The sequence below is a fragment of the Miniopterus natalensis genome, chromosome 21 (assembly GCF_054644295.1).
Source record: "Miniopterus natalensis isolate mMinNat1 chromosome 21, mMinNat1.hap1, whole genome shotgun sequence".
Taxonomy (NCBI): domain Eukaryota; kingdom Metazoa; phylum Chordata; class Mammalia; order Chiroptera; family Miniopteridae; genus Miniopterus; species Miniopterus natalensis.
In genome coordinates, this window is record NC_142101.1 from 9902891 (window position 1) to 9914237 (window position 11347).

At 52.4% G+C, this 11347-nt stretch overlaps 2 protein-coding genes across 2 annotated transcripts; one reads left to right on the forward strand and one right to left on the reverse strand.

Moving 5' to 3' along the window:
- Positions 1-1311, forward strand: BECN2 (beclin 2). Its single transcript, XM_016201379.2, has one exon. It carries the CDS (start codon positions 1-3, stop codon positions 1309-1311), a length of 1311 nt encoding a protein of 436 aa, XP_016056865.2.
- A 1058-nt stretch (positions 1312-2369) lies between these two features.
- Positions 2370-10512, reverse strand: MAP1LC3C (microtubule associated protein 1 light chain 3 gamma). The gene is made up of 5 exons (XM_087829052.1): positions 10364-10512; positions 10211-10266; positions 9960-10066; positions 7724-8030; positions 2370-2447 (listed from the first exon to the last, which is right to left on the reverse strand). The coding sequence occupies exons 1-5, from the start codon at positions 10419-10421 to the stop codon at positions 2370-2372; spliced, it is 606 nt and encodes a 201-aa protein (XP_087685178.1). The 5' UTR covers positions 10422-10512.
- Between the last annotated feature and the right edge of the window lie 835 nt (positions 10513-11347).

Sequence of the window (11347 nt, forward strand, 5' to 3'; positions counted from 1 at the left end):
ATGGCCTCCATCCGCTTCATCTGCCAGCGCTGCCAGCAGCCCCTGAAGCTGACTCAGTCCACGGAGACCTCGGGCCTTGACAGCAGCCAGGAACCTGCAGCCTGGAAGCTCCCCCCAGCTAGGGGGGAGCCAAGAGAAACTCCGGAGGAAGCCTCTACCTCCAGGGAGGACACAGATGTTGAAGAGCTTCCAGGGGGTACGTCTGGGGGGCCCCTCCCTGGCGATGGCGAGCCGTCCAGGTTCAGCCCCAGCAGCTTCACCCTGCTTGGGAAGCTGAGCTCCGAGAGGACTCTCAGCAGCATCCAGAAGGCCATGGGGGGCATTTCTGACATCCTCTCCGGTGACGATCTGGGCCAGCCCCTGTGCGAGGACTGCACTGACAGTCTCCTGGAGCAGCTGGACACCCAGCTCGCTATCTCAGCGTCCGAGAGTGAGAACTACAGGCGCTGTTTGGAGACCAGGGACCGAGTAAGTGAGGAAGAGGAGAGGGAGGAACTGCAGGGGGAGCTGAAGGACGCGGAGCTGGAGGAGGCGAGGCTGGTCCAGGAGCTGGCCGAGGTGGACGAGAACCGAGAGAGCGCGGCTGTGGCCCTGGAGGCAGCCCAGGCGGAGGCCGAGAGGCTGGGCCGGCGGGAAAGGCAGCACCAGAGGGACTGCAGGGAACTGCATTGGCAGCAGCTGGAACTGCATGACGAGCTGAGGAGCGTGGAGAGCAGGCTGTGGTACGCCCAGGCCCAGCTGGCCCAGCTGGCGAAAACCAGCGCCTTCAAGGCCGCGTTTGACATCCGCGTTGATGGCCCCCTGGCCGTCATCAATAACTTCAGGCTGGGCTGCGTCCCCGCTGTCCCTGTGAGCTGGGGTGAGATCAACGCCGCCTGGGGGCAGACGGCCTTGCTGCTGGCGGCCTTGTCCAACGCGGTGGGTCTGCAGTTCCAGAGGTACCGACTCGTCCCCTGCGGGGGCCACTCCTACCTGAAGTCACTATCAGACGACTCCTTGGAGCTGCCCTTGTTCTGTGCCTGGGGCCCCAGGGCTCTCCCCGGCAGCAGGTTCGACCAGGCCATGGTGGCTTTCCTGGACTGCATGCAGCAGTTCAAGGAGGGGGCCGAGAAAGGCGAGCAGGGGCTCCGCATGCCCTACAGGATCCACGCGGACAGGGGCCTGATGGAAGACCCGGGGGTCGGGGGCGGCCTCTACTCCATCCGGACCCACCTGAACCCCGAGGAGCGGTGGGCCAAGGCTCTCAAGCTCATGCTGACAAATTTCAAGTGGGCTCTCGATTGGGTGTCCTCAAGGTATCATCAAAAATAACTTTACTTAATTGAGCATTATGCCACGTGGAGTATGCCAGCCAGAGGAAGACAAATAGCATGTGATTTCACTCATATGTGGGATTTAATGACCAAACTGAACTGGCAAAGCAAAACAGAGACAGGCTCGGAGAGAGCGGGCTCACAGCTCTGGGAGGGGGGGTGGATTGGAGGTGGTGGAGGGAGGGATCGAGCTAAAAAGAAAAAAAGAGAATTTATGGACACGAACACACATGGTGATTGGGGGGGAGAGGTGGGTGTAGTTGGGAGAGGGTATAGAGGGATAAATGATGATGGGAAGAAATAAAATAAAGAAAATAACTATTTTCTATGAGGGAGAGGGATTTTTTTTTTGCTTGAAAATGTTTTATTTGTGGAAATCTTATCAGACCAGTTGTAAGAGTGAATATAATGGTTTATCACTTTAATAATAAATGCCCATAGAGAGGGGTTAAGGTCCTGCCCAGAGCAAACCAAAGCCGTGGCTGTCTTCCCAGCACACCTTTGACTCCTTGTACGTCCCTCCTGCCCACCTGGGCAAATTCAAAGTGACCGAAGAGATTAAATTGCCGGGTGATGGGATTAAGGGTGGTGAAGGAGATGGGAGGGGAGGGGGGTGGTAAAGACAGAGCAGAGGGCTTCAATTTTTGCTTCTGAGAAAATAAAAGTAATCGGGCCGCTGGTGTATGGAGTAGAACTTTGGGAGGGGGGATATTCAAAGATTTCTTTTTATTGAATTGATTGGGGGGGACACTGGTTAATACAATTATATAGGTTTCAGGGGTACACCATCTGTATGTTGTGTGTGTTCACCCCAAGTCAAGTCTCCTTCCATCTCCATTCCCCCCCCCTTCTCTGGTAATCAAGGCACTGTTGTCTAGGAGGGTTTGTTTTTGGGGTTTTTTTTGCTTAATTCCCTCACCTTTTCCACCCCCATTCAAAGCTGAACTATTCTCGGGAAAATGAACCAGAGGACCAGCGTTAAACGCTGTTAGTCTTTCCCCAAGAAGCCCAGACAGAGACCCCTTGAAGCTCGAGGTAGTTCATCCCGATACCCCTTCAACTGCAGAGCACCTCACGCAGCATCTCGGGGTTCAGAGACACCCAAGCAGTGGTTGACCGGTGCATATCAGGACCCTAAGAGACGGTAAAGGCCTAACCGGGTGAGTCCCAACTGTCTGAAAGCAGTTCAGGCAAGTCCGAGGGGGAGGGTGGGGTTTGCTCGGGCGGCCTGTGGGGCAGGGAGGAAAGTGGGCTGCAGGCCTCCGGGGGGCTCGCTCCCCTGGCCGCCCTGAGGATAGAAACCCCTGGCATTGTGCCGCCTGGCGACTCTGGGTTAGGTAAAGTGTCAGGTGCCAAGCAGCTGGAACAGAAGAAGAGCTTCACCTGACACGAAGATTAACCGAAGCTCAGGATGCTTAGCTGCTGGGGCGAGCGATGCAAAAAGGTCTCCGCAAAGGCAAACACAAGCTCCCAACCTCAGGCTTCCATGGCAACCGGAGCTCACACATGATGCAACGGGAGAGGCAGCTGGCATGCGAGCATGTGGCCCTTCTGCAGCTGCGGGGGGGGGGGGGGGGGCAAGATCCCACCAGGAGGGAGATGGAAACCGGGCAGGGGAAAATATGCGCTAAGCCTGGTCACCACAATAAAATCAGTCACAGCTGGAGCCCCGAGAGGCGAACAGGGAATAAAGTGTATTTTACTTTCGTGTGATGTCTTTCACGGCGCGTATTAAACGCGCCTCGCTGTCATTCATTCATTCATTCCTCGGGCACCTCGGGGAAGGTGCAGTCACATTTTATGGGCAATATGCTCAGCTCGGTGACTCATGAGTGGGAGGGAAAGAAATAAAACCTTCCCCAGCAGCCGGCCTCTGACTAACTCTCACAAACTCCTTTGAACCCCCAATCTCCCTTCACCACAGTTTCTCTGACTTGATTCAATGAATTTTTTAAAATGTTTTTTAATTGATTTCAGGGAGAGGAAGGGAGAGAGAGAAACATCAATGATGAGAGTCATTGATCCGCTGCCTCCTGCACGTCCCCTGCTGGGGATCGAGGAGCCCGCAACCTGGGAATCGAACCAGCGACCTCCTGGATCCTAGGGGGATGCTCAACCGCTGAGCCACACCAGCCTTCCTCTTCCTTGCCTGGTGACCTTTCTTAACCTCCCACCTCTCAATGGTCTCATCTCTAAAACGGAGATTATAACTGTGCCTACTTCACAGGATTTTTGTGAGGTTTAAATAAAACCTTTCGCCCTAGATGGTATGGCCCAGTGGTTAGAGTGTCCGCCTGTGGCCTGAAGGGTCCTGGGTTTGATTCCGGCCAAGGGCAAGTACCTCGGTTGCAGGCTAGATCCCCGGGCCCAGTTGGGGCGTGTTAGGGAGGAAACCAATGGATGTGTCTCTCTCACATCGATGCTTCCCTGTCTCTCTCCCCCATCCTTCCATTCTCTCTAAAAAAATAAATGAAAAAAATTTCCTTGGATGAGATTTAACAACAACAACAACAGAAATCTTTCGTGGAAAGGGCTTGGCACAATGCCTGGCTCATTGCTGTCAGCAAATGTTCAATATTAGGATTCGTGGGGGAGGAACAAACTTTCCTCTGCCATCAAGGTTCTCCTTGCTGGTCTAACAATCAAATAGACATGAGACAGGTTAGCAAGAGAAAGTGAGCCAATCTAATGCGTGCTTGTGCGTGGGAACCCCGCATTCCTGAGAAAGTCAGGGACCCCATGTGCCCAGCCCAGCGAGAGACATTCTGAGCTCGGGATGAGGTAAGGCCCCCTGGGGGCTTCAAAGGCTCAGGGCAGGACAAGACCAGATGTTTAGTAAACAGAAGTTTGCCCCGCCATGTAGGTGGGTCAAAGAGGTTATTTCTGATAATCTCTTATTTTGGGTAAGGCCCCTAATTCAAGGTAGTTAAGGGAGGGGCAGAAGTTTCTCCTGAGCCCCGGGCTAAAGTCGCTGTAGGTTCAAAACAAGCTGCCTACCACAGAGGCACCTCTGGGGGTTTTCCAAATCTATTCAGAAACTCAGTTTTATTGTAATTTGTCCCGAAGAATAAAGGGAGAAGCAACTCTACAGTCTCTTCCATCCACACCCCCACCCACCCTCCTACTCACGGGCCCAGCCCCTCCTCGCCTGGTGATTCCTTTAGGTTTCAACCTGAGAATCACCTTCCCTGAGGTCTTCAGAACTGCCTTTAAAAATACAATCACCAAAAACATTGTAGTTATTACTTTTTCCCTTTATTGATCTGATCTCATGATCTAAATATCTGGGGTTTTTTAGTATTTGTCTGACGGTGCTTTGGACACCGAAGTTCCACTCTGTTAACTATGACATCTTCACTGTTTTCCAGCATCTTCACTTATGGTTTTGTATTCCAGCAACGTCCCTGCTATCCCCAAGCAAACAGGCATCTACTTCAAAAAATAGATCTAAAGAGTATGTTCACTGTGTTGTTAAAGGTAAACTGAGGCATATCAAAAATTTTAAGAGCAGCCCTGGCCGGGTAACTCAGTTGGTTAGAGTTTTGCCCTGATACGCCAAGGCTGCGGGTTCGAGGCCTGGCCAGGGCACATGCAAGAAGCAACCAGTGAATGCATAAATAAGTGAAACAACAAATCGATGTTTCTCTCTTCTCTCTCTTTCCCTCTCTCTCCCTCTCTCCCTTCTTCTATCTCTCTAAAAATCACTAAATTTTAAAGAGTTTGAGCAAAAATCAATTCAAATCCAGCTGAGCCAAGCTGGAAGTGATGGGCTATAGCTTAACGCCTTACGGGTGATGCTCAACAGTGTGAACCACAGCGGCCTGAGCAGCCTTAGCGTTTTGATTTTGTAAACTTGAGGCACTTATGGGCTTAGATTATTGATTGATTGATTGAATGATTTTGGAGAGAGAGAAACCTTGATTTGTATATGTTGCTAAGATATTAGAGCCACCTCAGTTGAATGGCCCCCTTGTTTAATGAATGCAACAGTCTTTATAATGCTTTATTCATTCATTCATTTCTTTGTTAATTCACATATGCAATTTTAATTCATATTGATCCTGCTAGGCAAGGTACTAACTGCAATAAGTGACATTGTGGAGAATTCAATAATAAAGGCATGAATGGGGTGTGTATGCAGGAAGGATTGGGGAGGTGGGGGTGACAGCCACCCCTGCCTGGGGTGGTAGAAGCCAGTTGGCCTTGGTTTTGAAGATACAGCTGGCATTTCCCAGTGAGTCGAAAGGGAACAGCCTATGGAAAGTTTGCCATCCTAGCTGGGTGTAGTTCTATTGCTTAAAATGCACTGTGCAGGGATTAGCATCCTGAGGGATAAAGCTGTCTGGAGCCCGTGTCTGAGCCGCATAAGGGGTAACCAGGTTTAGAAAATAAAAATAAAGGACACACAGTTACATTAAATTTCAGATAGACAGTATTTTTTTTTACTCTAAGTAATTTAATCTTTTGCCCCCCCGCCCCCTATATATTAGACCTTGCAGGTTATAGAGCCTATTGTCACAGCTGCTCAAGTCAGCCACTGTAGCACAAAAGCAGCCAGAGACAATAATAGTAACCAGTGACGAGGCTGTGGTCCAATAATACTTTATGTACAAAAATGGGCCCCAGGTAGGAGGCCGGAGGCAGTTTACTGGCCTCTGGTCTGCGCATTCAAGTAAATCTGGGGTCAGCTATAAATCCTATGTTAGCTGTGACATAAATAGCCACATTTTTTGTCTGGCCCTCTTTGGTTTTATGGGGGTGAGGAGAGGGTGACTCATGCATTGCAACAGGCAAAGAAAAAGCAAAAAAGTTTTCCTGCCTGACTCAATCACTGTGAAATCCAAGCTCAAGCCAGTCATTCTATTGTCTCCCTCTGAAGTTGACACCAAAGCTCTCTTAATTTATCACCCACATTAATTAAACACCTACGATGTGCTTGGCATTACTAGGAGCCATGGGGAATCCAAAGAAGTCACAGTCTATGCTCCTAAGGATTTTGGAGTTATTATGGTGACGAGACATAAACAATCACAGCAAATTCAATGTCCACGGACAGATTATTTATTAAAAGCACATGACAATGGTTAGTCATTTGGAGGAAATGGAACCTGGGTAACTTTCTTCTGTTTTCAAAATAAATTCCAGTTGGTTCAAATACTTAAGTGTAAACAAAATGAAATCATAACACAAGAAGTAAACACAGGAAGGGTTTACGTTTTTTATAATTTTGGCGTTGGAGGGAGTCTTTATGTTGAGACCATGACCCTCATAAGCCACAAAGGAAAAGATCACATAAGAATAAAAAACATTTACATGAGAAAGTCTGCCATAGCCAAGATAAAAAGGAACTGTATAATTATTCTTAATACACATGGCCTACGAGGAGTTAATTACCAAACTGTATGGACTTGTAAAAATCAATACAAACTGAGGAACAGCCTAAAAGAAACGTGGTCCTAATTGACAGAAGTACAAATTGCCAATTAGTTCTAAGTACCTGAGGAGAGGCTAAGAAAATGAAGAAAAAAGATCTAGACCAAAATCGATTGAAATTCATCACTGTCACAGGGGTCAGCTTCAGTCTTGGCTTCTTGGCTCCCAGGCTCCACAGCTGCTGCTCCTGAGGGTGCTCCCTCCTGGAACCCTGCAGGCAGGGGCCGCGTGGAACCGCCCCAGGCGGCCGTGAGTCATCGCAGCCGGGACTCAGACGAGAGAGTGACAGGCCTCCCGATGACTTCAGCTCCCAGCTGTTCAAGTCACTCCCCGCCTTTTAGCTCTTCCAGGCCCAGGCCCCCCACTGGGGAGCGGAGGCCAGCTGTAGACACTGTATGTGTGTGCGTGTGTGTGTGCATGTGTGTGTGCATGTGTGCGCGCATGCGTGCACACGGATGTGTGTGACCGTGTGCATGTGCACGTGTGCGTGCATGTGTGTGCGTGTGTGAGCGCATGTGTGCGTGCATGTGTGCATGTGTATGTGTGCGTGTGCATGTGTGCTTGTGTGTGTGTGCATCTGCATGTGTGACTGTGTGCATGTGCATGTGTGTGCGTGTGCGTGTGTGTGTGTTTGCATGTGTGGTCTCTAAAATCCTTACCCACAGACCCCACGAGCATAATGAAGTCGTGAGGGCGTCAGGCGCTGAGTTTCGGCTGGCTGGTCACACAGAGTGGAAAAGTGAACCCCCGGGCTCAGGTTCTCTGTGACGCGGCCCAGGGCGCTCGGGCCACGCAGGTGACACACACTCCGGGGCCTGTGGTCCCCGCCCCTGAAGACCCAGCCGCCGCCCAAAGCCCCGAGCCTGCGACCGCCCCGCCCCCAGAAGAGGGTCCTTAGGAGCAGAACTCCCAGGAGCCTCCGCGGGGTCCCACGGGGAGCCGCGCGTGCGCACTGAAAGGGGCGGGGCGACCGGCACTTCCGGCCACGTGGGCGCCCCCGCCGCGGGGAGGCCGGGCTCGGGGTCGGTCCGTCGCCGCCCGCGGGAGGAGGCGGGTGCGCCCTGCGGGCCCCGGGCCCCGCTGCGAGGCCCAGCCCCGGGCCCGCGCCGCCCCGCAGGCTGCCCGCCGCCGAACATCTCCTGGGAGGCGTAGGTCACGTAGAGGAAGCCGTCCTCGTCCCTGTAGTCGCGGTAGACCTCCGCCATGGTCACGCTCATGCTCACCGCGCTCTTGTTGTTGACCAGCAAGTAGAAGGCCTCGGTGGCCCCGAGGACCAGGCGGCTCCTGGCGGGGGAGGGGCGGGGCAGGGGCCGGTTACCCGGTGGGGGCGGGGAGGGCCCGGGCCCAAAGCCGGGCCCCGGGGCCAGTGCCCACCAGCCTCCCCAACGCGCCCCCTCCCCGCTCGAGCTCGCGAGCCCCCCAGGGCGGCCTGTTGGAAATGGGGTGCCTGGGCGCCGCCCCGCAGGGTCGGTGCGGTGGGTGGGGAAGCAGCCCGGGCTCTGCAGCGTTGGGACGCTCAAGATTAAGACAGCACAGGCCTCCTAGCTGGGCCCAAAGGGGGGCAGCCTTCCCGTCGTTAACTGGGAGACGCACCAACACAGAAATGCTCCAAGTCAGTAACCCCTCTTGGCTTTCAGTGGAAGGTGTTTCCCCAGAGGTCCAAAGGGGCCCCCAATCTCTTCCAGCGCCTCGTGTCAAATAGCCTTAGGAAGGGGCTCTCCTGCCTCCCCGTGGGCCCTGTCCTCCCCCTGCCCTTTCTGCACCCAGGTTCAGCCGGACCTGCTTTCCATGCCAAGGTCAACCCGAGTTCAGGCTCATCCCGGGCGTGGCGGACAGCAGGATGGCCTAATACACGTCCGGCCTAAAGCACACCTCCCTTGGCTCCGCTCCGGCCTCTGAGCTCTGAACCTGCAGGTGATCTAGGTCCATGCGGCAGTGGGGGAGAGGGTGGCCGGAGCCTGATGAATTTTATAACCAGATAATCCCTCCCTAAAGGACCCCAAAGGTTTCGGCTCTGACAGGTGCTTGGCTGTCTCTGGGTGGAACAGAACCGCTCTGCAGTGGGAATGGCGGACCTGGGAGCGACTGTGCTGACATGGACCCTGAAGGAAGTTCCATTCCCAGCGCCTGTGTGTCCAACACCTGTCTTTGCCACGCTCTCCTTTGATGAGGGTTGTGGCATCTCCCCGAGAGAGGACCGTGGACGGGAATCTGTGTCTGTTCTGCTCACTGGTGTAAACACAGAGCCCAGAGAGCACTCAGAACACAGTTGGTGCTCAATAAACATTGTGAACGTAAATGTGACAATGAGGATGTGAGTCGGGGGCAGTGGAGAAGGTAGGAGGACCCCTGACTGGGGACAGGAAAAGAATGGCTCTCAGACTTCAAAGGGTTTTTTTTGTTTTGTTTTTGGGGGGATGGAGGTTACCACATGTTACATCATGTGATGGGATCTAATCCTAACTCTGTCCCTCAGCCACCTCCATTCACCCTGGGCTGACATGTCTCTCTGAGGAGAGGACTCAGGATGCTCTTGAATAACTCATCAAAATAAAACAGAAACAAAGGCATATTCATAATGAATTCTTTTTTTCATAATGAAATCTTGAAGAAACAAGCTGCAACAGCTGCCCTGCTTCCAGGGGCCGGCCCCTCCAGACTTGAACTCTGAAGAATGACCTACGGGGCGGTCACATTACCCACAGTCATTTGTGTTCAATGCATGGGTCCGGGGACACCACTTAGCTCTCTGAAGCCTTAAAAGTGGCTCCGTTTTCTTTGCTGTGCCCTATGCCAAGGAGGAGTGTGTTTGGGGGACACCATCCTTGTCCCTCTTCTCTGCCCCCACTCCCCTGGCGCACATGCCCTAAAAAGGTAGTGTCTCTACTGAGAGAATGCTGACTGGGTTTCCCACACGATCAGGAAGGAAAGATACCCTGGACTAGTTTTAGAGCCAAGACAGTTTTAGAAAATTCTTAGAAATGTTGGCAGCTCTGACTCTCTAGATTGTTATCTGAGGGGTTCTCCCACCTGGTTAAAACAGATGGAATCTCAGAGCATCTTTTCTGGGACTACAGAATTTAAGAGTTAGTCACAAACGAAACCTTTTCCCTCTCCTGGAGTGCTCCCATCCTCAAAACCAAGCAAACTAAGCAACCAGAAGAAAAGAGCCCAGGGACCCTCCCCACCTCCCATGTGCACCTTGCCACCTACCGGATGATGCCAAGGAACTGGGTCATGGTCAGCTCCTGAGGGACCAGGAACTTGGTCTTGTCCAGCAGGGGCAGGAACTTCTCCTTGGAGTAGCGCTCCACGACCACCTGTCGAGAGTGTCAGCCCCTGAGGACGTGGCTCGGAGCTCTCAGTATCCGAGACTCTTAGAACAGGGGAGGCAGTGGGATATTGTTTTGGCTTTCAAGGAACAGAGCATACCCCCCTTTTCAAAAGGCACAGTGGAGTCTTACCGGGATCTTGTTTGGGAACTTTGCCCGGATTCCCGCAACTTCCTCTTGCCTGGTTGCTGCGAACATTTCGAGTACAAAAGAGTAAGGAAACAGCAGGCGAAGTCTCTCCTCTCCCCCCTGTCTGGTAACCCAGACGCTACCCGAGAACTTTACCCAAGCTCTTCCTCTGCTTGAAGGGTCTGAGGCTTTGGCTTTTTTGTGGAGTCTGCATTTTGCTCCACAGCTGTGTCTGTGTCTGATTTAAAAAAAAATTAAAAAATCCCACAGCCAGGACCTAACTCATTCCCCCAGCTGCTTCCAATCCTCCTGCAGGGGCCTAAAGGAGGTCCTTATGTAGGGCTGTGTGACATCAGGCCTCTCCAGCCCTCCCCTCCTCCAGCCCCCTCCCTGGGCAGGAGGAGGTCAGTTTTGAGAATGGAAATGGGGCAGCCACCTGCTTATGGTTAGAAAAAGTCACTTTGCGCATGACTGGTTCAAGAGAGATTCTTGCTGGAGAAATTCGGATTCATAATAAAATCAGTGACTATAATCAGCCTAGGTCTGGGCTGGGGGCTCTGGAGAGGCGAGACTGCCATCTGTGAAGTACAGTTTTGTACTTCAGTTAGGAACCATCTTGAAGGAAGGCCACGATGGATCCACCTGACACTGAAATAGGCTGCGTAGTTCTCACAAATAAGTCTGCCATTTTTCCCAGAGAGAAACCTATGATCAGAAACATTACCCCGGCCAGTCAGGGCACATACCCTGGTCAGGGTGCGTGTGGGAGGCAACCAGTGTTTCTCACATTAACGTTTCTCTCTCCCTTCCTGTCTCTAAAATCAATCAAAAAAAAAAGCAAGCCCTGGCCAGGGTGGCTCGGCTGGTTGGGTGTCATCCCATGCACTGGAGAGGTCACTGGTTTGATTCCCATCAGGGCCCATGCCCGGGTTGTGGGCTCGATCCGCAGAAGGGGGTGTGCAGACGGCACCCAATTGATGTTTCTCTCTCCCCCTCCCTCCTCCCTCTTTCTCTAAAATCAATGAAAACACATTTTAAAAAAGAATCCTGAAGGAATTTGCCCAATGTCACACAACTAGCAAGAGAGGCAGTTGGAATTAAAACCCAGTAGTGCCCAGCAACAGCTACACAATTCCATAG

Excerpts from the sequence above, each read along its gene's own strand:
- BECN2 (XM_016201379.2), top strand. The coding sequence starts at position 1 with ATGGCCTCCATCCGCTTCATCTGCCAGCGCTGCCAGCAGCCCCTGAAG.
- MAP1LC3C (XM_087829052.1), bottom strand. The coding sequence starts at position 10,421 with ATGCAGACTCCACAAAAAAGCCAAAGCCTCAGACCCTTCAAGCAGAGG. Across the intron at positions 10,067-10,210 it reads AGTTCCCAAACAAGATCCCG|GTGGTCGTGGAGCGCTACTC; the intron begins GTAAGACTCCAC and ends CACTCTCGACAG. Across the intron at positions 8,031-9,959 it reads CAGTTCCTTGGCATCATCCG|GAGCCGCCTGGTCCTCGGGG; the intron begins GTAGGTGGCAAG and ends CTCCCCCGCCAG.